A 25,259-nucleotide genomic window follows, 5' to 3' on the forward strand; every position below is an offset into this window, starting at 1 on the left:
CCACGGTAGTATAAATCCTTTCAGAGGCTGGTAATTTAACCATTCTCTGCGTTTCCTGAAAGTCAGTTTATACTAAAGCATTCCCTTGTATCAATGGCTTTGACAAGTAGGGAAAAGTAAAGTAAAACGTGACAATAGGGAAAGTGCTAAAAAAACCTATCATGTTTCTCTCAACTAAGCATTGTAGCAGACTTGTTCAATGCTTTTCTTCCGTGTTAACCTACACTATGCTAAAGCAGCAAAATAGCCACACAAGCACAGAGTACTGTGTAAATAAAGACTCTTAATACTACCCTGGTATAATAAAAATGGAACAAAGGCATTCATTAATAAAATGATCATTGAAATCCATACATCAGAACCCTTGTAGAGCACCATATTTCAGAAGGATGTTTGAAGTGTATAGCTGTACCGAAGCTGGAGGCAGAACATTCGTTGTTGGATTTGATGATCAGACTCCCAGTGAGGTTCTTCAATGAACGCAAACACTACTAAACCAGTCCTAAATATATACTGGTTTTACATGGATATGTTTGTGAGGGAAAATAAGGAGTTCTTATCACATCGTTTATTCCAGCTGGTTTTGCTCTGCATTTAGGCATTTGCTTTCAAGGCCGTCCTTATTCTGACCAGCTGGTTCCTCACTCTGTGCAATAGAAATTTCTGACCGGTCCGTCTTTGTGTCAGTATCAGCCAGCTCCTCTGCAGCTGAGGTGGGGCCATGCAGCTCCTTCACATGGAGGGTAGGACTGGTCATTTGTTCTGTGTCTTGTTGAGAGGCTGGTACATTGCTATCTTTGGGAAGCTCAGGGCAGTTGACAGGAGCTATCACCAAGGGAGGCTGAGGTAGGTCTTTCTGTAAATGGAAGATCACAGTCAGAATGATGGAAAGCAGGAATTACTGTGTCCAGTTATCAGGAGTGATGGTCATACAAGATGAAGATTAACAGTCCATCATCTCCGCTATCATTCTCCAGTAGTGGACACATGCATACACAGTTATATAAAACACAGTCATTGTGTTTTATAGTACACAAGGGGATTTTTCTTCCAGAAATGTGTTTAATTGCTTTCTGCCTGATGGTTCCTTGCCGATTTCAGATGCGCTCTGCTGATTACGCAGGAACACGCAAACAGCACTTTGGCACTTCGTCATTCTCTGGTTTTGCCTACCTTTACTATCAGTGTACGACAACTGGCAGCTTTTCCATCACATTTCAGATGATCTCAAATACTTTTCAAACAATTAAATTCAGTTCTCTAGAGGAAAGTTGTGAAGGTTATCACAAATAGTTGAATAACAAAATAAAACTCACTGGGGGGAACCTCTAGCTTGATAGATTTGCCCTTCAAGTAATTATTGGAAATTATAATCATGCATCATGATAGAAATTACTCCTTTTGGAATCTAATTAATTTCACTTGTACCACAGTGAAACAAAGTGATAATATATTATATTTTATATATTATATATTATATATATTATACTATATTAAAAAATATGAAGAAAAATATTTTAAGGATATATTTTATATAATATCTTAATATTTTACTCACAATAATAACAACAATAACAATAACTTTCAACAGAGATCAAACCAGTAAAATTATGGCAGAATCAAGAAGGATAGGCAAGGTCTACTTTACTTTTCACTAGACAGTTTAAGTGGCCATAAACATTAAAAAAGAAAACCTTATTGAGGCAAAAAAAAGTACGTAAAAAAGCAAACAATCAAGCAAAACAAAAATCTTTGGTTTTGTTTGATAATACTGCAATATTTTACTCAACTTTAATTCTAGTTAGGTTTTTATAATATTAGTATTTCTTGAAGACACTCATATCAAACTGGTATTCACCGCAAAGCCGCTGCCCGTCCAGAACATTGCAAGCTCCTTTCTCCAAAGAGCCACAGCAAAGCTTGTGAGAAGAGTACAGGGCACCAAGTAGAGGAGAGCGGGCTGGCCCATCTGCATCAATGCCAAGGCAACAAAGGTCACAAGAAGGCCTATGCCATATGCTGGAAGGAAACAAACACAGCAAAAAACAGTTATTCAGATATAGCTCTGCTCAAGAACAACTAAATAATTGGCTAGATGAGCATTCTAACAGGAACTTTTTTCAAGTAATATGTAAAACAACATCTCCAGAATTTTTTCAGGCCTCTTTAGACACAAGTATTATATACACAATGTAAACTTGGAATAGTGCTTTACTTAACAGAGATATTACAGTCTTTCTATTGATGATAACATGTTGTGAAAGTAGTGTGATCTGCCTAGTCCATACTGTGCAATTAAATCATTACCTTAAGCAGTTTGAGAAAGGCAAAATAAACAAATGAAATATTGTGCCTCATACTGTATTTATGAATTCAACAGATACAGACAATTATTTTGACCATTATAACATGTGCCTCTTGTTTGGCTTGGCTTTGGCTGTTTCTTAGTATCCTGCAACACCGCTAAAAAAACCAAACAAGCCGGCTGTATGTTATAATTTGTTATTAATTTCTATTTAATTTCTGCATATATTCTGCAAAAATTAAGTAGAACAGAAGCCGCTAGGATCTCATATTGTAATTATTTTCAATTACATTTTCAGAACAATGAAGCTAAATCCAACTGATTTTTATTCAGGAACCAGATGAAGAAAGATATTGAGGTGCTGGAGCACGTCCAAAGAAGACCAACGAAGGTGGTGAAGCGTCTAGAGCACAAGTCTTATGAGGAGCAGCTGAGGGAACTGGGGTTGTTTGGTCTGGAGAAAAGGAGGCTCAGGGGAGACCTCATCGCTCTCTACAACTCCCTGAAAGGAGGTTGTAGCGAGGTGGGTGTTGGTCTCTTCTCCCAAGTAACAAGCGATAGGACGAGAGGAAATGGCCTCAAGTTGCGCCAGGGGAGGTTTAGATTGGACATGAGGAAAAATTTCTTCACTGAAAGGCTTGTCAAGCACTGGAAGAGGCTGCCCAGGGAAGTGGTTGAGTCACCATCCCTGGAGGTATTTAAAAGAAGTGTAGACGTGGCGCTTAGGGACATGGTTTAGTGGTGGACTTGGTAGTGTTACGTTTACAGTTGGAGTCGATGTTCTTAAGGGTCTTTTCCAACCTAAATGATTCTATGATTAGAATACTCAACACATTTTTACAGTTCTTCAAAAACCTTTTTTCAGGGCACGTTATGTTATTAGTGAGAGTTCCTTATATCTAGTTGAAATATTTCTTCTTGTGACTTAAGTCCATTGCCTCACATCTTATCCCTGTGCACCTGTAAGAAACATCTGTCTGTCTTCTCTGCACCCTCACATGAGGTAGCTGTGGACAGCAACAGAATCTCATCTTTGCCTTCTCTTCTTTTAAAATCATGTGCTCCAGCCCTCAGCCATCTTGATGGCCTCCACTGGATTTACTCCAGTATGTCAATGTTGGTCTTGCACCAGGGATCCCCAAGCTAGATACAGTATTCCAGACTCAGTCTTAACTGCCAAGTTGAGGGGAACAATCACTTCTCTCATACTGCTGACTCAATCTTGCTAACACAGCCCTGTATGCGGTTAGGTTTCATTGCTGCAATAGTACACTGCAATGTTGATACAATATTTTCCTATCAATTTCTGTAAACATGTTTTGAAAGTACCAGGTAAGACAAAACTTCTGTTTAAGTATATATGAGAGGAAGTTATTTAAGATTTGGTACACTGAAATAAAAGCATTTCTCTAACCCTGCTATAAGTGTCCAAGAACCTAGATATTTTTTCAAAAATATTTCTAAAACAGTTTTTCATGAAAATTTTTCATGACATTAACTGCAAGCATCTTAAGTCTTTCCTAGCATAAATACTTTGTAACAAAGCCAACAGAAATCTGTAAAAACCTATTAATTGGTCGTCCATGGCATGTAACTCTGTGGATTCTACAAACTAAAGACAACGACTAATTTGGAGGTGTTACAGCCATCATAAGATAATTCATTGCATCATAGGTCACGGATTTTTAGAATACACAAGAAGTTAAGAACAAAGTCAAAGGAAGATATCCCTGAATTCTCATATGCAATAAACTCAGATTCATGAATCAAGAAACCAGAATGAGTAGCTAAGCATGTATAAAGATAGACTACATGTAAGGGTTATAGTGAGACAAACCATGGTAACAAGAAGCTCCCCTTATATATGGCAGACAAAACAGCTCAGGAAAATGACATCAGATAACTTGGTGATGGAAGGTCTAGTCTCAAAAGTACTTTGCTAAAACATTTCTGTTTAATAATAAAAGGAGAAGAATAATACAAACCCCCAAACTATGTAATATGAGATCAATGGTATGCTTTCAAAGGAAGCAACTCCTGTAGGTATTGTGTTCAAGTGTCACTGTTATACGTACCTATTGTGCAGGCTACAAAATAAACTCTGGACGACTGCACCTGAATATCAAATCTATGGCAATAGGCTACCAGTAAGCCTAGGAAAGGAAAGAACAATTACAACATGCTTTCAACCCATTCATGCATTAAGATACACAAAATCATCAAATTATCTAGGAACTTTTAAGATTTTTCCCCCCCCGACACTTACTTGGGTACCCCAGTGTTTAAGTACTATGACAGCATCATTCAGGAGGCTGCACAGCTTACAAAACAGTTATATGATAACACAAGCCCAGTATAACAGAAGCACTCCAATAATAAAATTAACATCTACACAGATCCTAGATACAAAACGTCATCCCATCCCTAATAGAGAGCTGTAAAAATACAGTGTTCATAACAAGAATAAGGGTAAGTTCATCCCTTCCAGCTCCTAGCAGAGACGGTAGAAATTTATGGTTAATGACTATACCTATTATAGGGTGGGGGGAGGGCACACGGACGGGGATGACAGTTCATATTTCCCAAAAATACAAGAAAAACAAATGATTTCTCAGAAGAAATCTGAAAGCCAGAAGATACATACTTGTTTTCACCTGCAGTGGTGCCAGGCATACTTCTACATAATATCTGAAGTCAAATTTGAGAGAAGGTGTGGTAGAAACACTGGATGTTGTGTGACTAACAAAATTATGAAGTTTTGAGTGGTCAGGTATGTGTGTACTCAAATCATGTGCAAATGGACAAATAACATCCTCTATCACCACACTATTAAACATGTTTTATACTGTAAAATGAGTTGCTAAATCAACTCTTGAGATTTCTCTACATTTCTTGACATCACTGCATGTGAAACTGAACCATAAGATTAATGTGCATTTAATTTCTTATGGAAAAAGTGAATAGTGCAGGAAAAAAGAACATAAAAGATACACTTACAAATTTATCAGGTTTATAGAAGGCAAATCAAACTCCCCACTTGAAGCAGAAGTACAAGAGGAATAAACTAATATGACAGTGCAACAAGTAAAATTCTTAACATGCTAAACAAGAAATACCTGGAACTAAAATGTCTCCAAATCCTAGGAGAGAAAAAGGCCTGTCACACAGAGCCAACGGTGAGGAGTTCAGTCGCGGAACCTTCAGGACCATTGGGAGCTTGGTATGAGAGACACATATGCCTTATGAAAAGCTGTTTTCTCTACATACTGACACCATCTACCAGAACTTGTTCCTGTTATACTGAAACTGCAGACTTCAAATAAAGCAAATGTATCTTTTTTTTTACATTCTAGATCCTTATGTTTGAAATATTTTATTAATATTACTAACAACTAACAAAATGTATTTAAGATAGGAGTGATGAAATACTTCTAAAGACAAACAGCCAAGACAACTCTGCACAACAGACATCTCAAAACTATATTAATTTCAAAGTCCTCACATGCAATAGGGTATCAACTCTGCTTTAACTGCAGGAACATAAAAAATTTAGGTAAGTTGCCACATGCAGAAGAAATAACTATTTATATTTCATTCTACTGGTTGCAATAAAAGTCTCAAAAGAGTAAAGACTTGAATAATTTTAAAAAGTGATTTTTCAAATGACTTTAAAGACTTTTTTTCCCAAGTGTTCCTATTTATTACATAATTTGCAATGTTGAGGCACAGTACAGCAAGGTTCATTGCAAACATGTATTCTCTTTAATACAGTACATTAAACAAACTTTCTTTTCTTTCTTTTCTTATGTTAGTGCCAGAATAATTTTATCTACTTATATTATCATTATTGTTCTATACATTCATTCTGTGCATAAAACTGAAACTTAAGGGGTACTAAAGGGGTACAAAAGACAAGAACTTAAGAAGTTAAAGAAATCAGTATGGATTGTATGGATTGATCCACTTGTAGTTCATCCTGCAAACAACTGTTTTCTTTTCTATATTTTCCCATGCAACAGTATTACATTCATTGCTGAAAACAGGCCCAACATCCTTAAATTAACAAAGCCAGTTTTCCTACAGATTCATTTCTTATTTGTTTTGCACACTGTATCTCACTATCTCCTACACCTCACGTACTTTCCTCCCCGAGTCAGCCACATCATGCTGTACAGCTCTGCATGCAGCTGGCTGCTGTCAAACGGTATAGAACCACTGAATACTGACTTCTGTTTTCTTTCTGTCTCCAATTAATGTTTCTCTCCTTTGCCTATAGCCTCAGCTTTTCATAAAGCAATTATCAAAACAGGGGAGGAGGGGGAAGAGACAGACTGATCATGTAAGTTTTATCTCTTCAGGTAAAAATGGATATGTTTCATTAGCAACAAGTTATATTTACAAATGTGGTCACGTGTTTTCGTAAAGCTGAGCTAACCAGCTTCCTTATACTGAAACCCTTTTAAAGCAAGGTAAAGGAAGACCAAAGCTGTTGTGATGAACCACTAAAAGTCTGCTTTGCCCCCTGTGTTCGGTGTAGATTTCCAGAGAGCTCAGGAGTGCTTATTTCCACACTAAGTTCTTTTCAGACTGTTATCTCCATTTCAGCTTTGTGGTCTTTGAATTTTAGAGAAGTTGAAAGTGTAATAGCTGGAAGTTAGTGCCATATTTTCAGACTACATACAATACCTTTTCATGAGTGGCAGAATCAGACGGGCCTGCAGCCACCTCCACCATTATACTCTCCCCAGTCTAAAGAAAAAAAGGTGAAAATTGTAAATCAGCACTTCACTCAGCAGGTCTGGGATCATTCAGGAACACACAGAGAAACAGGTCATTACACTTTACTCTGAGCAGCAGGCACTAGAGAAGTACTTTACTTACCTTTGTTAGAAAAGGTGTGATAAATACAAAGAATACATCATACACAAAAAGAACCAGGAGGAGCAAGGTACAACCCTGAAGGAAGAGACAAGATACTTGGTATTTACATACTATGCATTAGTAAACAGCAAAGAATAATTAGCAACTTAAGACTATTCAAGGCAAAAGCTAACAAGGACTAAAACAAGTCACCCACGTATTTTTCTTAATTCCTAAATATTTCAGATGAAGGAATTGGGTCTCACATGCACCATATAAAAGAAGGTAATTTTTATAACACAAAATTACGTTAGTCCCTAAAATTCTTTATCTTGTAAAATCTGGAGATGGTGCCATTTCAATTTGTTAGGAAATATTAAGAAGGTCTGCATTTTCTCTAGAGGATGCGAGGCATAGCTTGAAACAGCAACCATATTACTTTGGCCAATCTGTCCAGGGAAACAAATTTATAGGTGAAGATAACTTGAAACAGAGTTTGAAGAGCTGCCTAAGGAGCAACTAAATGACTAATACTGATTTTTATCTTAGGATACTGAATAAGTTCTGAAAGATTTGAAAAAAGCACCAGAACGATGCATCAATTGTGTGTCAAATTTGAAAAAACAAAACAAAACAAAACCCCCAAACAAAAACCCAAACCAAAAAACTCCCCCCCAAAAAACCACAAGTGAGTGTGTGGTTTATTAGTAGTCAACACTCTACAGAACTTTAAGTTACCAAACACCATGCATAACAATCACATGCCACTTATTGGTCTACATTATACTCATTACATCACTTCTTTTCCAAGCTACATATGAATGGAAGTGCACTTCCAAGCCAATGTACTCCATTGGCTCCAAGTGGCTCCTCTGTTCAACTATATACAGGCAAACATCCTCTTTTTACATCTGTTTAACTTTCATACCTTAAATGTAGGCAGGCGAATTGTTTTCAACATGTAAAGACAGAAAGCGATTCCTAAAGCATCTTGCAGAACCCAGGCCCACCTAAGAAAGAGGAGAGTAACATTTTTGCAGAAAACAATAGGAAAGTCAGACCAAGCCTTGTTCTCACTAAGGACCTGTTCGGGACAGAAAACTTTATTAGAAGTACTTGCTTGAAATCAACATTGTTGTCAGCATGGATTTGCAAATGGGAAGTTGTGCTTGATCAACCTGATAACCTTCTACAATGAAATAACTGGTTTGATAGATGAGGGAAGAGCAGTGGGGGTATTGTCTACCTAGACTTCAGTAAGGCTTTCCACTGAAATCTCCCATAAGATCCTCAGAGAAACTGATGAGGTATAGGCTGCATGAGCAGACAGTGAGATGGATTGAAAACTGGCTGAATGAGGTCAGTGGGTACCAAAACAGGAAGTGCTGGGATCCTCTGGCCTGTGTATATGTGTACACCCCTGTGTGCTGAGGGAGGCCTACAGCTGGGGCTGTTTCTTGATTGTGCTTTGCAAGTTAAGTATAGAAGTACCAAGGCTCTTTGCTTTAGTCTTGATTGCTAGGATCAAACAGAAATAGGTTTTGAGATACGAAACACTAAGGTTTCCCTAAAATCACTAAGGTCTAGATGCAGATGAGAGATTATGCTGTTGTGATCAATAGCTGAGCACTTGCTGATGGAGCTTTGTGCAGGGGGACACTCAGGTCCACTCCAGCTTTGAGGCAGAAAAGGGATTTCCTAGTTCTAAATATCCCAGGTTGGAATAGCTCTATAGTACTTCTGTACTCCTCAGTCTGACACTTATTTCTCTAAAAGGTGTTTCAGAGTTGATGCTTCCTGGATTTATGAGTTCTGTCAGTGAATGATCGACAGCCTTAACACAGAAAATGGACCCCACAAAGGCAATAACAGGCATTCAAGGCATAAGCAAGACATCTTTGGTACCATCAGCAGAAACACAAACCGGCATTTCAGATCCAACACGGAATCCCTGATAGAGGGACCAAGAAGATGAACACATTATGTATGTATGGGGAAACTGGAGCATCTGGGAGTGAGGTAGGGAGTAACTTTTTTGTTACCAAAACCAAACCAAACAACCAAAAAAACCCCCACCCTCTAACAAAAGCAGTAAGAAGAACGTGCTATAACTAGGTACCACAGCAATACTGGGGACACAGAATTTTACTCATACCAGACAGCTGAGAGAAACTAAAGATCTGACAATCTTCACAGCTCTTATTCTTTCTGAGCAAATGCACATGCAGACCATCACCTGAAGAAATAAGTTAGACAACTTGTGTCCAACTTTCCATACCACTTCTGAAAAGCTGTGTTAAGCCAAAGAGATCAGAATATGGACTGGGACTCAGAGAAATTCAAGCTTAACAAGGGACAGTTTTCTGTAACTTAAATCAACAAGACAAAAGGTTAAGTACATAAGGAACAACTAAGAATTTCTGCCCAAGTCTCTAGTTTCTTTCCTGTCACTCCTAAATTCCGGATAAGTTTAGGCTTCTACAGATGTCAGTTACTTATACTATAAAGCATATTACAATTTCTAGCACAGAAACTAAAATAGACACTTACTGATCTTCATTTCTGAAGATTCCCCAGACTACGCTGACAGAGATACAAAATACCGCCAATAGCAACATCCGGACCTGTGGACGCTTGTGAAAATAAGGCAAGTTGTTGTCTGGGATTCTGAAAATGAAACACACCAAAGCTACAGTTGTCTCTGTAGTTACCCTCCTCCTTTATAAACATTTTGAAGTATGAAACCACCTTGTAAATCCCGCACCTACCCAACATTATAAAAAATTAATTTCGCCTATTAAAAATTTAGAAGTTGCCACATACCTACACTTTCCCAAGGGAAATCTTCTTACAAAGGGAGACAGACAACTGTAAAGACCAATTGAAGCAGCCAGGCAGAATATTCCTATGATAACATAGACTGAGAAAGAAAAAGTAGTAAGTCCAAGTAGGATAAGGTAAGAGATGCTTTTTCTCATATCCCGGCTGAATAAACAGACAATCAAAAAGCCTGAATGAGAAATAAGGCTTACATTTCACCAGTGAAAGTTAAATTCAGAGACTTCAAATGATTGTTGATTGGATTTATGCTCTTTAAGTATCTAATTCTAGCTCATTTTACTGAGGTGTACTTTATGTAATAGCTACTTCAACAAATCAAAACCTCTGTGCTAATATTCTTAAAGTCATTAAATCATAAGTCTAAAAGGCAATTTATGGTGAAGTGTTTATCTTCTCATTATAAGTATACATGAGCGTTATAAGGGAACTCTTAAAATCATTAAGTAGCAAAATGAATTAATACAGATGGGATGCATCTTTCATAACTTCCTCAGAAATACGAGGACGGAAGTTCCAGTGCATTAGGCTCTCATGTTCTTTTGTCAATCAACTTGATAAGCGATCAGTAGAAACATATCATCTTTATAAAGATAAAAAAAATTGATCCTGGATCCCACAACTTAACTTCAAATTGAACAACAATAGAAAGACAAGTATAGGTTTGAGAACACCTTTGACAAAAATAAAAGGTAGAAGACATTAAGTATGTATCTACTTAATAGGCTTTTACATTTGAAAGAAGCTCTATGATCACCTAATGCAACCTCACTAAAAGTAGGTATAGAAATCTATTCAGTGGGTTTTCTTACAGGGTTTTAAATCATATTGGGATGAAGAAACCTGGCAGAAGACAGCCATTTCATAGTTATTTTCACAGTAAAAATGTTCTTTAAATGATGGCAGCCTTGTGATGTTGAAGATGTATCAATACAAATACAACTTTAAGAGTACCTAAGTGGTCATAGAAGAAATAAAGGAGGACCAGCATTGAGCAGCACATCACAACAAATACACAGATCATTATTGGAGTCACATCAACTGTTTCATCATCATGTTTCTCTGCCCCATCATCACGTTTGTGCTTCATGTACCGCCTGAAAGAGTAACATGGCTATAATCAGTCCATTCCTTCTGCAACAAAATATAAAAGGGCACTGAATCTTCAGCAAGAACTACATGGGGTTGGAAAACGTGACACGACACCAGTGCCTGCATTGGTTTCCGCTCAAGTCAGTGGAACTCCACATTTTACACGGATGCATGAACATCAGATATAACGATGCATAAAACAGTAATTGCTGCATTAGTTTATCAAGAGCACTATTTTTCATTCACTAATAACTCAACAGAAGCCTGAAAATTACTGCAGAATAACTTGCTGACTTCAGAAGAAATCCTAAAGCCAGGTGGTGTATATAAAGTAAATGTTAGAACTAAGTGTGGCACAGACGACCTCCTCCCCCCAACTCCACCTACTGGCAAAAAGTAACCACAACATTTCAATAAAAGATTCAGAATAAACATAGTATGTGTTAGCCATCTAATCAGTTTGTTTTGCACTATACTAGTAAAAACAATTTTTTTTTTTCCCCAAAAGATTTTTATGGTGAATTTTTGCAAAAGCCCTAATAGGAAGCCTATTACTATCCAATTTTCCTTCTGAGCTTTTCAAATGTTTGGCTTTTTGACAAGGCAAAATACTAAAATACTCTACATGCAAATTATACTCTAATAATTTCATACAGTGACAAAGCCAATACAAGGCTCAGGGCCCTCCAAATGTCACATCAGCATTTTCCCATTCTGGTTATATAAACAGTCTCCAAACCTCATCAGCAGAGCTACCAGGTGATCTTTAGATAAATACCATGTATTTTTTTTTCTGTGAAAAATACAAGAAAACTGACATAATACGTTCCAGTTACTCACTTTTTCACATCTCTGCTTCCTGCCCAGTATCCTCCAATTGCAACAGTCCCCACAGCCATGACAAATATAATCACCATGTTATAGTCTAGCACAGGCTCATTTGGTGCATACATCGCCCCTTTCACTGAGCTGCCAAAACTCTGTGGAGGTAAGTACAAGTTATGAAGAACTTCCAAAAAGCTACCTTAGCAAAGGTTCAGTTATTTAGTTTTCACTAAGGAACCTGAGAATCAGGCTTTATTATAAATACTTAAGAGCAACCTATTGGCTCTACTATTAGTGATATTTATTTCCAGCACCAGGGTCCATTTTTATTTTATTCTGAAGATGAGAAATAATCTCCCAAGAGATTTGCATTTTTTTCAAAACATAATAATGCAATCTTCATGAGTACAACTCTCTACAGAACCAAAGCTCCTGAGATGGACTTCAAATACTGTTGAGCAATGACTCATTTAAATGAGATAATATGAATCAGAGCATTTAGTATAGTTTACCTTGCCAATATCTAACATATCAGTATAGCTGAGCAGAGCCACAGGAATATCAATTTCTTCATATTGACTCCTGTTACCCCCAGGAGGAACCTGAAAGATAGTTCAGACCAGGTAAGAATATATTCATTTCTGCAAATACTTCTACTACTTCAAAAAGGTTAAAATTGAAAGTTCTGTTTCTGTTAATTTGGAAAATATTCTAGAACGGAAAATAACGACAGCAAAAACTCAAAGTCAAAATGTATGCCTGTTTCCAGTAAAACATAAGTCATTAAAGACTGTAACAGCAAAATGCAGCAACCAAACTTCAAGCAGTTATCTTTTGCACATCAGGGTCATGGTTTTATGACTGATGTGTGCCTCTAGTATTGACTACCATATTCAAAACTACTAATTTTACAAAACATACACTGGTGATGCTTCAGCTGAATCTAAAGCACTAGATTCACTGTGCTGTAGATCTCACTGAAGGTAGTAGTATGAGTCAAGAAACTAACCTTCTTTGATTCCAGTATTTCATAAGTATAATTCTGAGCCCTTGACTTTAATGTTACATGGGATCTATGCAGCACTTTTCCTACTTAAATATTTGAGTACCTTCTCTTGTTTCATTAGTCCTTCCTTCAGCTGTATTATTTCCACACATAGCTATGCAATGTACGTGCACACATAAACACACACACATATTATCTATTTTAAAGAGGAGTATCAAATACCAGCAATGAGCACTGAAAACAAGACAATATCTAACATCAGAGGAGTATCAGCAATATAGAAAGACAGAAAGAGACTTACCAGTCTCTCTCTACTAACAATGAGCAGCCCACGAGCTCCATTTATCTGAGCAAGCCTCACTTTCTCATAGAAGGTGCAATTCCCTCGCATCACCATAGGGATTTGATTATTAAATCCCCCATCAGGTACATCAGAAGGAGAACACAAAACAGATGCTGTCTGATCCTGCAGTTGCAAGAGTGACTGAAAAGAAAGAAATTAGTTAAATACATATATATAAAATAAAATTATAAAAGAAGTCAAGAGCAGAAAACACAGAGTTTCTAAAGGGTAATTTAGAACTTTCAAGTAATGGAGTGAGAGAGTATTCTCAGAGAAACTTGAAAGCTGACACAGTGCTGCCCTCTCTATTACGTAGGGTCCTGCCTTGCTTCACTTTATTGTACAGAATTCTGCTGGTAATAAAAGTTGGGTTATGATCTGCACTTGCATTTGTTTTCTTCAGCACTGTTGCTGTTCTGATGCACGCATCCAGGATGCAGGATGAGTACAGCAATGTGCCACCCTAGCAATTATAACACTGAGTGGCAAGCTGAGATGATGTAGGGTATGAACAGCTAGAAACAAACACACAGGCTGGGGTGAAGTACAAAAGCATAGGCAACAAAAATAAACTTCCATTTTGAAACCATATCTAGTTAGCTGAGATTTTGGATCCTAAGCACCTGGATACCGGTTTCTAAGCTGCTTCTCTCACTGCTTGCAATTCAGAGATGTTGCAGGTCTGCCCCAATTCCTTAATTTAGGGTATGAACAGCTAGAAACACAAACACAGGCTGGGGTGAAGTACAAAAGCATAGGCAACAAAAATAAACTTCCATTTTGAAACCATATCTAGTTAGCTGAGATTTTGGATCCTAAGCACCTGGATACCGGTTTCTAAGCTGCTTCTCTCACTGCTTGCAATTCAGAGATGTTGCAGGTCTGCCCCAATTCCTTAATTTTGGCCCTCCTCAGACCCAAATACATCTACTCTGGTATGTTTACACAGGAACAGCCCAAAGACATTTCAAGGTTTTAGAAATAACACCAGCATAAGTTGTTCCTTGCAAAACCTAAACAACAACAGTCTTTGCCCAGTTCTATTTGCAAGTCACCTGAAAAATGCAATTATCTACCAAATAACTGATTCTTGGTGTGAGCTGTGCTAACAGAAGCAGGTCACAGCCCCACTCTTGCTCAGAGTTGAGCTGTTAGGTTTGAGAAGTGTCACGGTAAAGTTTTAACCTGAGAAACTGACACATGTAACACTTTGTATTGGAAATCCACAGGTACATGACACAATACCAAATACCTGTATAACTGACTCTAGTGTTTTAGGAGGCAAAGGCAAGGGTCAAGCTGTTAGTAGCTCCAAGCTTATTCAGAAAATTGCTGTCTCCAACCTGGCGCCTACTTTAGAGACAGTAAGACGTCTCTACACACGCTTCCTGGTTGTCCAGGTTTCAGGAAAGCTTATCAGCTCTATCAGAGCACAACACAAATGCAGAGCGAGCTCAGGTTGGGGCACTGCATCACCTCAGTTAATAAATTGTACTGCTGGAGTACTGGAAGGAAGGAGAAGGAGGGAGAGAATGTGAAGGAAGGGAAAGGCAGAGGGAGAGCTGAGGAACGAAACAGGGATAGGCAAGGGATATAGCAGAGGCAACCCAAGTGCTCTGTGGAAGGCAGGTCAGAACCTGTTGAGTGCTTCAGTTTCAGCTCAGTGCAAGCTACTCTGGACTACATTAGCTCCTGCAGAACTACTGAAATATGTCTCCAGTGAATTTTTTCTGAGACTGGTTAAAACAAGATGTCTACAGTACAGTGCCCAGCTCTCACAAACCCTAGAGTCTAGAACGCTAGAGACTCTGTGGGAAGTCTGCCTGGATCCAGTCGAATGAGACCCTAAGCTTCTCAAACCAGCTTCATGCACTTCTGCGTTCCCACTTCTGCTACGGAAGCAAAGGGATGCAGTGCATACATGCGCTGACTTCACGTTACACAGAGTCAGGTCAAGTGCAAGAGTTTATTAACTGGGTCTACATGAGGCAAAGGCAGCTGCAGCATCTGAGCTATCTATGTATCTAGGGAGTAATCTGCAGTTGCAATAAACCCACCACAGGTAATTAAGACTCGATTATACATTGATAAGGAACATTAATAATTCTGTGTAGCACTCAACTGGCAGATTAAGGAATACAATGAATAAAGTGAACAGAGTACCAGTCAACTACTCCACATCTTCCCCAATTAGTAGCTCATTCAAAGTGCATTTGCTGATTTCATCATTCAGTGATAGTAACTTTTTCTCGTGGAGAGAGTGTGAAGAATTGTCTCAATTGTCAGCTCATACAGCTTTGGATAATGCAGAAAAAGCTTGACACAGTTTGTGACTACTTATTCTTACACTTGACAGAACTATGGACCACTGAGAAAGCATTATATTAGCAAGGCCACGTGGTATCACTTTGTATCATACTGACATACAAAAACTCCTTTCCAACCACAGGTTAAGTGCCATTTTCATTTAATTGACCATGTTGTGCAAAAGGAAGATTTTTTTGTTTTGAACCAGAAATAGTCATTACCTCTGCATGCTGCTTGGAAAAGAATATTGCCATCATAGCACTGCCTAGGGTGATCTTAACAGATAAAAATATCTTCTAAGTAGAGCAAAAAAAGTAGTTGCTTCAAATTCTACTAATCCAAGTTAGAAATCAGAAGTTTCCCTGTAACAAAGGCACTTTTGAATACATTCTTCTGTCATTGCTTGGCTAGGTACTTACAGCTTTACCCAGATCATGTGGCAAATGGGCCCACTGAGAGTTGAAGAGGATACAGTAGTCTTTTCCTTTGCTGCTCCCCTTCTCTGAAAGGACATGTACCATCCCATACTCACAGTACACCTGAAAACATAACAAAAATTTCACTACAAGAATTTTGGGTCACATGAAATAGCAGAATGATGGGCATAACTTGCTGTTGACTAGCCTGCTTTGTATTTTAAAGAAAAACAAAAGATTCTACAAAGTTTCAGTATCTGTGCAGGGAGTACAGTGGAATTTGTTATTATTTCCATCATACTTCAAACAAAGATTCAGATACATTAGACAGACTCCCTCCTACACAGCAACTAGTCAAAGAATCAAATGAAACCTCACTGAATGTTACTGGGTATGTTTAAAAAAACCCCAAACAACCCCAAACAACACAGCCAGAATGGCGCATGTATGTATTTAACTAGAGCAATAGAAAGAAGCTGGACTATTGCAGAACAGCTAAGAGAGCTAGAATAAGAGGCCTGGCCCCTACCAACTCCTGAAAGTACAGCCTGAAGTAATGATCAATTCCAGATTCACATCACTCCAAAACTCAGCCTTGGACACCTTTGCTGTAGGTCTGACAAGACCCCACAGCATTATCTGCTCTCTTTTTATGTCCTAGGTGGCACACGTAGATTCTCAAGACTACATACTGCATATATTTTTCACTGCTTCAGTGACCAGCAATCACTGCTGTCAAAACTCCAACAATATTTGCTACAAGTAGTGAAGATTACATATCTAAGAGTTATAATTACAGACCTGTACTGGGTCTGGCTGGGATGGAGTTAATTTTCTTCATAGCAGCTGGTATGGTGCTGTGTTTTAGATTTGTGACCAAAACAATGCTGATAACAAACTAATGTTTTAGTTATTGCTGAACAGTGTTTGCACAGTGTCAAGGCCTTCTCTGTTTCTCACTCTGTCCCCCCAGTCAATAGATTGGGGGGTGCACAAGAGGTTGGGAGGGGACAGAACCAGGCAGACTACTTAACAAAGAGATATTCCATGCCATATAACGTCATGCTTAGCAATGAAAAGAGGGGGGTTTTAAGGAAGTTAGCCATCTTTTGCTCAGGAACTAGCTGGGCATTGGTCTGCCTGTGGGAGGTGGTGAGTGATTGCCTTTGCATCACTTGTTTTGTTTTCTTTCTTTCTTCTTCTACTTCTCCTTTGCTTATTAAACAATTTTTATCCCAACCCACAAGTTTTCTGGCTTTTACTCTTCCTTTCTTCTTCCCTGTCTCACTGGGGGTGGGAGGGGAAGCGAGCGAGAGGCTGTGTAGTGCTTAGCTGCCCACCAGGGTTAACCTACAACAAGGTCATAGAGGCAGAACGTGACAGCTTCACCCCAGTTGTTTATGGGTAAAATCCCTTAACTTGAATAATGAATCATAAGCTTTGGCCACCTTTAACTTGATGTTCAGCCTGTGGAACGGAGCTGAGTTGCAGTGGAAGGACCATCTGAACTCTACACCCAAGTACAGCCCAGGCTGCAGTCCTGAGCTGAAGAACTAGGAACACTACACTCAAAGCTGTGTGTGTACCTCATGCACAGTTAGTCACAAACTGGGTTTCAAACATGACAACCTAGCCTACCATTCTTCACTCAAAGCTCTCTTAAAACTAGTACTAATTCCTCAAAGCTTCAAAAGGTACAAAAAAAAAAAAAAAAAGACTCCATATGAAGCCTGAGCCTATACCACAATCAAGGCACGCTTGTGGTATAGGTTATTTCCAGTTGATACGCAGCCTGGCTTCAGGTTGGAGCTACATCAGCCTTTACTGCAGCCACCTCCACACTGGGAGCAGCCCATGGTAGCAAGAATAATCCTAGTTGGCCTAATCATGGAGACATCACAATTCTCCTGAAGAACTCCAGGAAACTGAAGTAACAGAACCCAGACCCTATAGGAATTTGGAGAGAACAAGGGCTGCAGAGGAAAGTAAACATAGTAACATGCAGCAAATATACCCGTTGAAGGCATCTTCTCAATGGTGATACACCGTATGTAGTCTGTTTTAGCTGAATAGCTAAGTGTTCTAACCACATCTAACTGCAAGAAGTGCTCCTTTTAACACAAATATTTTCAGCTTCCTATCTCTGCAAGATAATACATAGCAAACATAGTAATTTCCTCATTGTTTTGGTTATGTCAGATTGTATCAGGCCATTTTCCAGCAAAACTGAAAGACCTAGGGGCTACATAGGGTGACTGGTCATCACAAGAATTACTTAATTGTTTTTCCCCCCCTGCTATAGCAGGTACTAGCAAACACTTCCTTATTACAGAGTTATTCACCAGTCTTCTTATTCTTCATGATGAGCTCTGTTCTTTTAAATATTTCCTCCCCTCCATCCCTTCCCTGCATATAGTGACACAACTTTGTGAGTACCAGATATATTCCTCATCTTCCACCCAAAAAGCCAGACGAAAAATGCCTACAAGACCATATATAGCACCTGCAAAAGTAAATAGTTTTGTGGAGTTGATGCAGTTGTCTGCTTGTGCACCGAGTCCTAGTAGGTATTTACCCAGGCAACCAGAAATCAGGAAGACAAACAAAGCAACCATGGAAGTAGGTGCAACTTCCCTACCACTAGTAGTGGTTTTATTTAACTTTAATTAGTGGTGACTTCATTCTCATATTAACTGAACAAAAATAACTGTAAATCCTCCCCACCCTCAGAAATTGTTGAAGAAACACAAACTATACCATGAGGTCTACTGTTACTGTTCTTGCAGTCTAAGGGCTCAGATACAAATCCTCCTTCCTTCTTCCTCCCATTTCTAAGTGGCAAATGGGTACCTTGCGTTGTTTCACTCTCTGACAATAGGGTCTTTTCCTTGCTGGAACGAGAAGGTATGGAGAATTTAATTTTAACATCATCCAAGTCACCATTAAGTTCTATGGGACACTTCTATGTTCTTCAGGGCAGCAACAACAGGATTGCAGGCACTGCCCTGGGAATAGTGTCAGGCACCATCTCCACTAATCGTAAAAGTCTAAGTTTAAGAATTCTTTCCTTCATGCAAAATACTGAACATCAGCTCCTTGGTACCAAGCCTGTTCACATGCATTCTGCGACCCATCTGGTCACGTTTGAACACTGCCACATTAAGAATTTCATTTAAGATTAAGATCACAGTTGCTGCAGGAAGCTTTAAAAGCTTCAGATAAAAAAACCCATTCAGATACAAAAGAAATGCTCAGAAAGCAGGACAAAAACTAACTTTTGAGGGTTGTTTTTTGGCTTGGAGATTTTTTTTTTTCTTCTTTTTAAATTCAATTATACAAATCCAGATCAATGCTTCTTTTTGAAGAAGGAGAGTCTGGCTGATCTTTAATTACTGCTTCAGAGCCTCACAGTCCTCTTACAGAGCAACTTCAATGTTTAAGTAGCACTGTCTGGTAATAGACTATAAAAAGACAATGCTGAGAGCAAATGCAAATTATATCTGTACTTAGCTTCATATGAGCTATTAGTCAGGAAAAAATTGACCATGTATTAAACGTAGCATTCTCAAAATACTATTTTAGCCCAGTGATTTGGGAATCCAGTGCTTAGGAATACCACACATTGTTAATGTAACTGGATTCTTCCTATTATCATTTCTGTGTTCCAAGAGCATTTGCTTCCTATTGTAAGTGGAAGTTTCTCCATTTTATTGGCATTTTAATTGAGAACTCCTAATAATCCTTACTAGCACTTAGCACTTTGAAATTTGTTTAAAAAAAAAAATATCTGAAACACATACAATAACTGACATGGCTCTCACCTTAACTAGTCACACATTTGGTTTCTGGTGGAACGCTGCCCATTCATTAGTGACCAGAGACCATCAGTTCACCACCACCAACAGCAGCAGGTTCAGGGAAAAAAAAACCAAACAAAAAAACTCCAAAAAAACCCCAAAACAAACAACCCCCCCCATCTATCTTATCTTTCTACCATCCCCCTTCATGTCCTACTGTCCTCTACCCACAGACCCAACTCCTCCCTTCCCATTCTCCCTTGTCTCTTTCTCCTATCCAGCACTTTTAAACAGAACTGAAGTCATTGACTGAAGACATGTTTAATTGCTCTATCATTCAGATTTAGTTTTCCCCAAGCAAATCACTTTGTGCCTACCAGAACTGATGAAACCTTGTTCTGGAGAGAAACACAATGTAATATCCCTAACCATCGCTGCTACTGAATTAGACAGAAAGTTGTGACAGACTAATCTGTCAACATCTAGTTTAACGTTCATAAACTAAACAGACTAATGATTTGATAATTATACAGTTACACATCTTACACATTTGTTTCTCCAGGTAGCAGCTGAGAAACAAGACGCTAAAGATGACTGGAGGCAGTAGCAAAGTTGTGTCTTAACGTGTTTGTTCAAAAATCCATTAAAAGAATCCATCATTCTCATTTCTCCCTCTTTACTTCAAGCCTCACTACACAGAAGTCACCCTGCACCCCTAGGAGACACTCAAGGTAAAAAGATGCTTTTTGGAACACTTCAAAGAATCGTCCTTTAAACATAAACGATCTCCACACTGCCTGGAGGATAAATGATGCCATTGTACTGCAAGATGTCAGCAAAGCAGTAAAGAAACATCAGCCTAAAAATATACAGGAGGTAGAGATTTTTATATTTAGCTCTTTTGTATATAATTAGTCTTTGATAACTCATGCAGCAACTTTTTCCTTTTTTTTTTTTTTAATAACATTAGTGTTCATTAAGTGCTCTAAAATCTATGACATTTGTCCTGAAGTGTGCTGGGCATGGCAGGTTACCCTGCTTATTTCAGTGCAGATTAAAGCCACTTGAGCAAAGTGCAAGTTTACAAGATACAGCTATTTGTGGAGGAAGGGAGACACTATTGTGCATATGCTCTGAGGAAAAAAAAAAAAAAGTGTTTAGCAAAAAACTCCAACTATTTGCCATGGTGGACTTCTTAACTCATATCTGAGCTATCCAGCCATAGCACCTAAAACCCTTTCAACAAAAGGAAGAAGTATTGAAAAATAATCCATTATTGTTATTATCTTGAATTTTACTTTCAAGAGTGAGAAGCCACAGAGACCCAAATACAGACACAGACAAAAGACCAGAACAAAAGTATTTCCTGCTTATTGTTACAGGATCTGACTGGCCTTAAAAAAAACACACAGAGTAGCTCAGTTTTGAATATTACGTGTACGACTGCTTCCAAAAGCTTCAGGCAGTTTTGCAGGAGCTAGGTACCTGTAACTGAACAGCTTTATGCACTTGAGAAACAATTAACCTGTACAGTTAAAAGTTTTACATTTATAAGATATAAGCTACACATCTTTAAAACAAGAGAATAAGCATAGGGTGTGTTGCTACATTTCCATTTAGATAACCATTACTGGAACTCAGTAATAATCCCCAAATTGCACACTGAAGACAGTAATACACAATTATGCTTTCTGAGCAACTTAATCGATGTTCTTTAAAGAAATATTAAGGGAGTAAAAGGTTCCTAATGTGGAGTGCTTAAAACACACTTTAGAAGCTATGTGTTTTTGTGTGCCAAAAGCCAAGTGAAAATCAAGGATGAGAGGAATTAAAGGGAATATGAGCAGGGCTAAAAGCAGAAGAGGGTGTACAGAGTCCATGGAGAATGGAGTCCATGGCGAATGTGGATTAACAGACATTTTTACAAAGCAATTATCACTTAGCATCAAAGCATAGTTCTGAAGTCTGTTAAGAGCCACTACAAGTTTGTTCTTATCCTCCCACCTAAGCAGAGCCATAGGCATCAGAGTTTCTTGTTTCACTACCATAGGACTTTGATGCCTCCAGTTTTGTTTTTATTTATGTCACTGGGTATCAGACAACAAAAGTAAGTTCAAAGAGGTGCAGCTGATGCAGTGGGATGGTGGCAATATTTATGATGGTTTTTAGTTCCTAGAGATCACTCCATATCTATATTAACCCATGAGAAAATGTAATCTCCTGTGCAGATCCTATACAATGTTCCCACAACCCCTTTTCCTACAACCCCTTTTCCAAGTGTTTGGATATCAAACCCAGCCTTTTTCAAACACTAACAGAAAAACAACAGCTGTTGTGACAATAAGGTGTTTTATGATACTTGCTTCTTACAGTACATATGATTTAGAAAGCACTACAACAAGCTTCAATAGGAATGGGCTTCCTAGCCTCAAATAGCAGAAGTAACTCCTCCCAGTTAAGTAGGGAATTGCCTATTTCCCCTATATGAATAGGGAGGGAGTATTTGTATTTAAACATTGTTACCAATCACGCATCCACATTCAACAACAGTGCCGTATCACAAGCAAGACCTCTGCAAAGCTGGAAATCTCCTAGAATCATAGCTTTATGAAGATTGTTGTATAATTAACACAAAGCAAAGGGTTTTATATAAAGCTGCAAAACAAGGAAAAGTTTTCACACAACAGATGCGTAAAGTCTGAGGGCACAACTTAACAGGCAACTGAGCCAATCTAATTGTTTGTGGCATTAGAAGAGCACGCTTGTTTGCTCTGAACCTCATCAGACCCTTCCATGGTTTATTTAATGCATTAAAAGATCAGAACACTCCCCAGTTTTTTGCTGAGTTAAGTTTTTTTTGTCATGTTGGTGAATTAATGCAGCTCAGAGACAAGCACTGGGGCTTGCAAGTTAAATAATGGAAGAAGGTGGAGAGGAGGAATTCAGCTAACCCGTATTTCAAGAAACTGCAAATGTGAGTGACTGAGCCAACCTAGTGGCTCATTCTTGTTTGTTCCTCCCTGCCTCTGTCCCCAAACTCACCTGGATGCCCCATACACTTTTTCCACTTTCATTAGCTCTATCAGCTGATTTGCTCACCTGAATCTCAGAGATTTAACAGACACTAGGAGCTGTGCTCCTTGAAGAAGGAATGAATGAGCTATGCCTACTCTTACAGTATGTATCAGGCAAGACACATAGCGGAGTTCCCAAGAGCTGGGGTGCGTTCGTTCCCATGAGCAGCACCGATCGATTTGGAGATCATCAATAGCAGACAGCAAATTTGCACACAAAGAAAACACTCCTTCAACAAGCACTGTACAGTAGAGAGTTTCATATTCACAATGAAACAATTCCATGAGACTAAATTGTCAACCACCACCTTAATCCAGAATTTCAGTCTTTTCAACTCTTCGGACCTACATCATAGTGTGCTCTGATTTTAAATAGAGAAACCATCACCTCAATTCAATATTCTGCTGAAAGCTAGTATAAGTGAAGGCCAGCTAGATCCAACATGCTCACTGCAGATCATGTTACCATATTCTTCATTAGTCAAAGGCTCATGTATGTCTGTTATTGTTACAGGACAACTAAGAGGTAGCAATGCCATGCAGGAATGGTTAGAGTGAGAGGGAAGTTAAATGAAAAGTGAGGACTCAGATACCAAAGCAAGATCTAAGTGCAGATTGTACTTGGATCTGTAAGATCACACCCCTCTTCAGGTGTTCCCAGATGAGAGCCCAGATTTGAGAGAGCCATGCTTCACTAGCCAAGCTGTTCCTTCTCCCCATATAAATCAGAGTTTAGAAGCAAATGTGGACACTACTTCCCCCTGCCCCAGGGAAAAAAATAATAAATCCTATTATCCTATCTCAAGGAGGGAGACAAAGATATATTCCAAATATGCCCAACAGCACTATGACAAGAGTAAGCCATTGATAATGAGTACAGCTGGTGCACAGCAAACGCACACAACAGCTCATAGTGAGAGTTGTCAGCTTTGTCCCCCAGAATAAACCCATCCATCAGTCACTGGTGTATCACAGTAGTACAAGTGCATCAGAGCACTCCTCTCTGCCTCACGCTGAGGATGATGTACTACCTAAAACCGTACCAACAAGCGCAAGTACAAGAGATGCAGAAGTATTGCAAAATACGAGGTATTCAAAAAAATTTTAAATGAGACAGCTCAGCTAACAGAAACATATTAGCAGCATACAGTAAATTTGCTTTTTGCTGCTGCAGCAGGACTGTTTCAGCACTCTGGCCAGCCTGTTCAAAGCTTGCTCAAGCACATTAACACTATTCCACTGCACAAACATACTAAATTACTTGCTTACAGAAAGGAAGTATGCTGCAATGCATGGAGCTGAAGCCAAGATCTCTAAGTATCCAGCAGTGGACTATCTCATCTGCTGTCCTTCCACACTGCGATGTGCTCACCTTTTCTAGACTGATGGATCAAACTGACTCCATGCCAGTCCTTGACCCATTCTTATATCTTATTAATTTGTGGGGCCTATGCTGCACTACCAGTCCAGTTGAAGCATTAACAGAGATGCCAAAATGCACAGGGCATGCGGGGAATAAGGAAGGGATGATGCAGGAAAAGATGATGGAGGAAAAGAAAAAAAGGGGATGATGCAGAAATAAAAAAAGAAGTTAACTGGCAACCAGACCATTCTGTAACCAAAGATCACTGGCAAGGAATCAGTAAGGAGACAGGTATGGAAAAGGGAAAAATTAGACTGTCGTGTTAAGATGTTACACCAATAATACTCAAGAAGACATACTACCCTCCAAATTACCTAATAAACAGTTAAGAACTTTAAATGATACTTCAACATTTTCAGAACACAAAACACCTGAACTTAAAACACAAAAGTTATGTACCATACAATACAATAGCTAAAAATCCACTCTCTCCTGTATCAGGATTACGTGCCTAGTTTGTCACACCCTTAAAAACTTATTCCACAAAACTTACTAGTATTGTAATGAGAATGCAAGACTCAAGACAGGCTATGGGGTCAGGTTCAGCAGAAATCCCCTTTCTTTTCTGCTGGCTGCTTTCTCAGAGCGAGTTTGTCAGTCGGGATGAACACAAAGCCAAGAGCCGTCCCTGCTGCAAGGATCCCAGCCCCAACCCCGACTGCTAGCCTGCACACCCTTCGCGAAGGGCTGCCTGGAGAAGGCTACCGGCCTGACAGGGACCCGATGTTTTAAGAACTACGAGGAGTATGCTGTTAACCACGGAAAGAAGAACTAAAAAAAAACCCCAAACAAACCCAAATATACATATATAAAAATACTGCTAAATCAAGGAGGACACACAACACAGACGTGGGGGTGCAGCCTGGGGTACTAACGATGCTGTCTTCTTTCTTCCAGAAAAAGCGGGCCGCAACTTGGTCATTAACACCCTGCACCCCCCACCCCCCCCTGCCACGGAGGGCTGCGGCACCCT

The 25,259-nt window shown here is 38.9% G+C and overlaps 2 protein-coding genes across 2 annotated transcripts in view; one reads left to right on the plus strand and one right to left on the minus strand.

The window, feature by feature from the left end:
* Window positions 1-557: 557 nt before the first annotated feature.
* Window positions 558-16,112, minus strand: SPPL2B (signal peptide peptidase like 2B). Its single transcript, XM_009284300.1, has 14 exons — window positions 15,996-16,112; window positions 13,228-13,410; window positions 12,433-12,522; window positions 11,936-12,075; window positions 10,958-11,100; window positions 9,989-10,085; window positions 9,716-9,832; window positions 8,094-8,175; window positions 7,187-7,261; window positions 6,992-7,054; window positions 5,422-5,521; window positions 4,381-4,458; window positions 1,791-2,019; window positions 558-856 (listed from the first exon to the last, which is right to left on the minus strand). The coding sequence occupies exons 1-13, from the start codon at window positions 16,095-16,097 to the stop codon at window positions 1,838-1,840; spliced, it is 1,452 nt and encodes a 483-aa protein (XP_009282575.1). The 5' UTR covers window positions 16,098-16,112; the 3' UTR covers window positions 558-856; window positions 1,791-1,837.
* A 316-nt stretch (window positions 16,113-16,428) lies between these two features.
* The window catches only part of LSM7 (LSM7 homolog, U6 small nuclear RNA and mRNA degradation associated), a 13,647-nt gene continuing 4,816 nt past the window's right edge, over window positions 16,429-25,259 (plus strand). Inside the window, exon 1 of the mRNA XM_009284341.1 lies at window positions 16,429-16,437. Within this exon, the coding sequence (XP_009282616.1) occupies window positions 16,429-16,437 (9 nt within the window). The remainder of the gene's footprint in view (window positions 16,438-25,259) is intronic.

This window comes from Aptenodytes forsteri, unplaced genomic scaffold (genome assembly GCF_000699145.1).
Source record: "Aptenodytes forsteri isolate BGI_AS27 unplaced genomic scaffold, ASM69914v1 Scaffold300, whole genome shotgun sequence".
Taxonomy (NCBI): Eukaryota; Metazoa; Chordata; class Aves; order Sphenisciformes; family Spheniscidae; genus Aptenodytes; species Aptenodytes forsteri.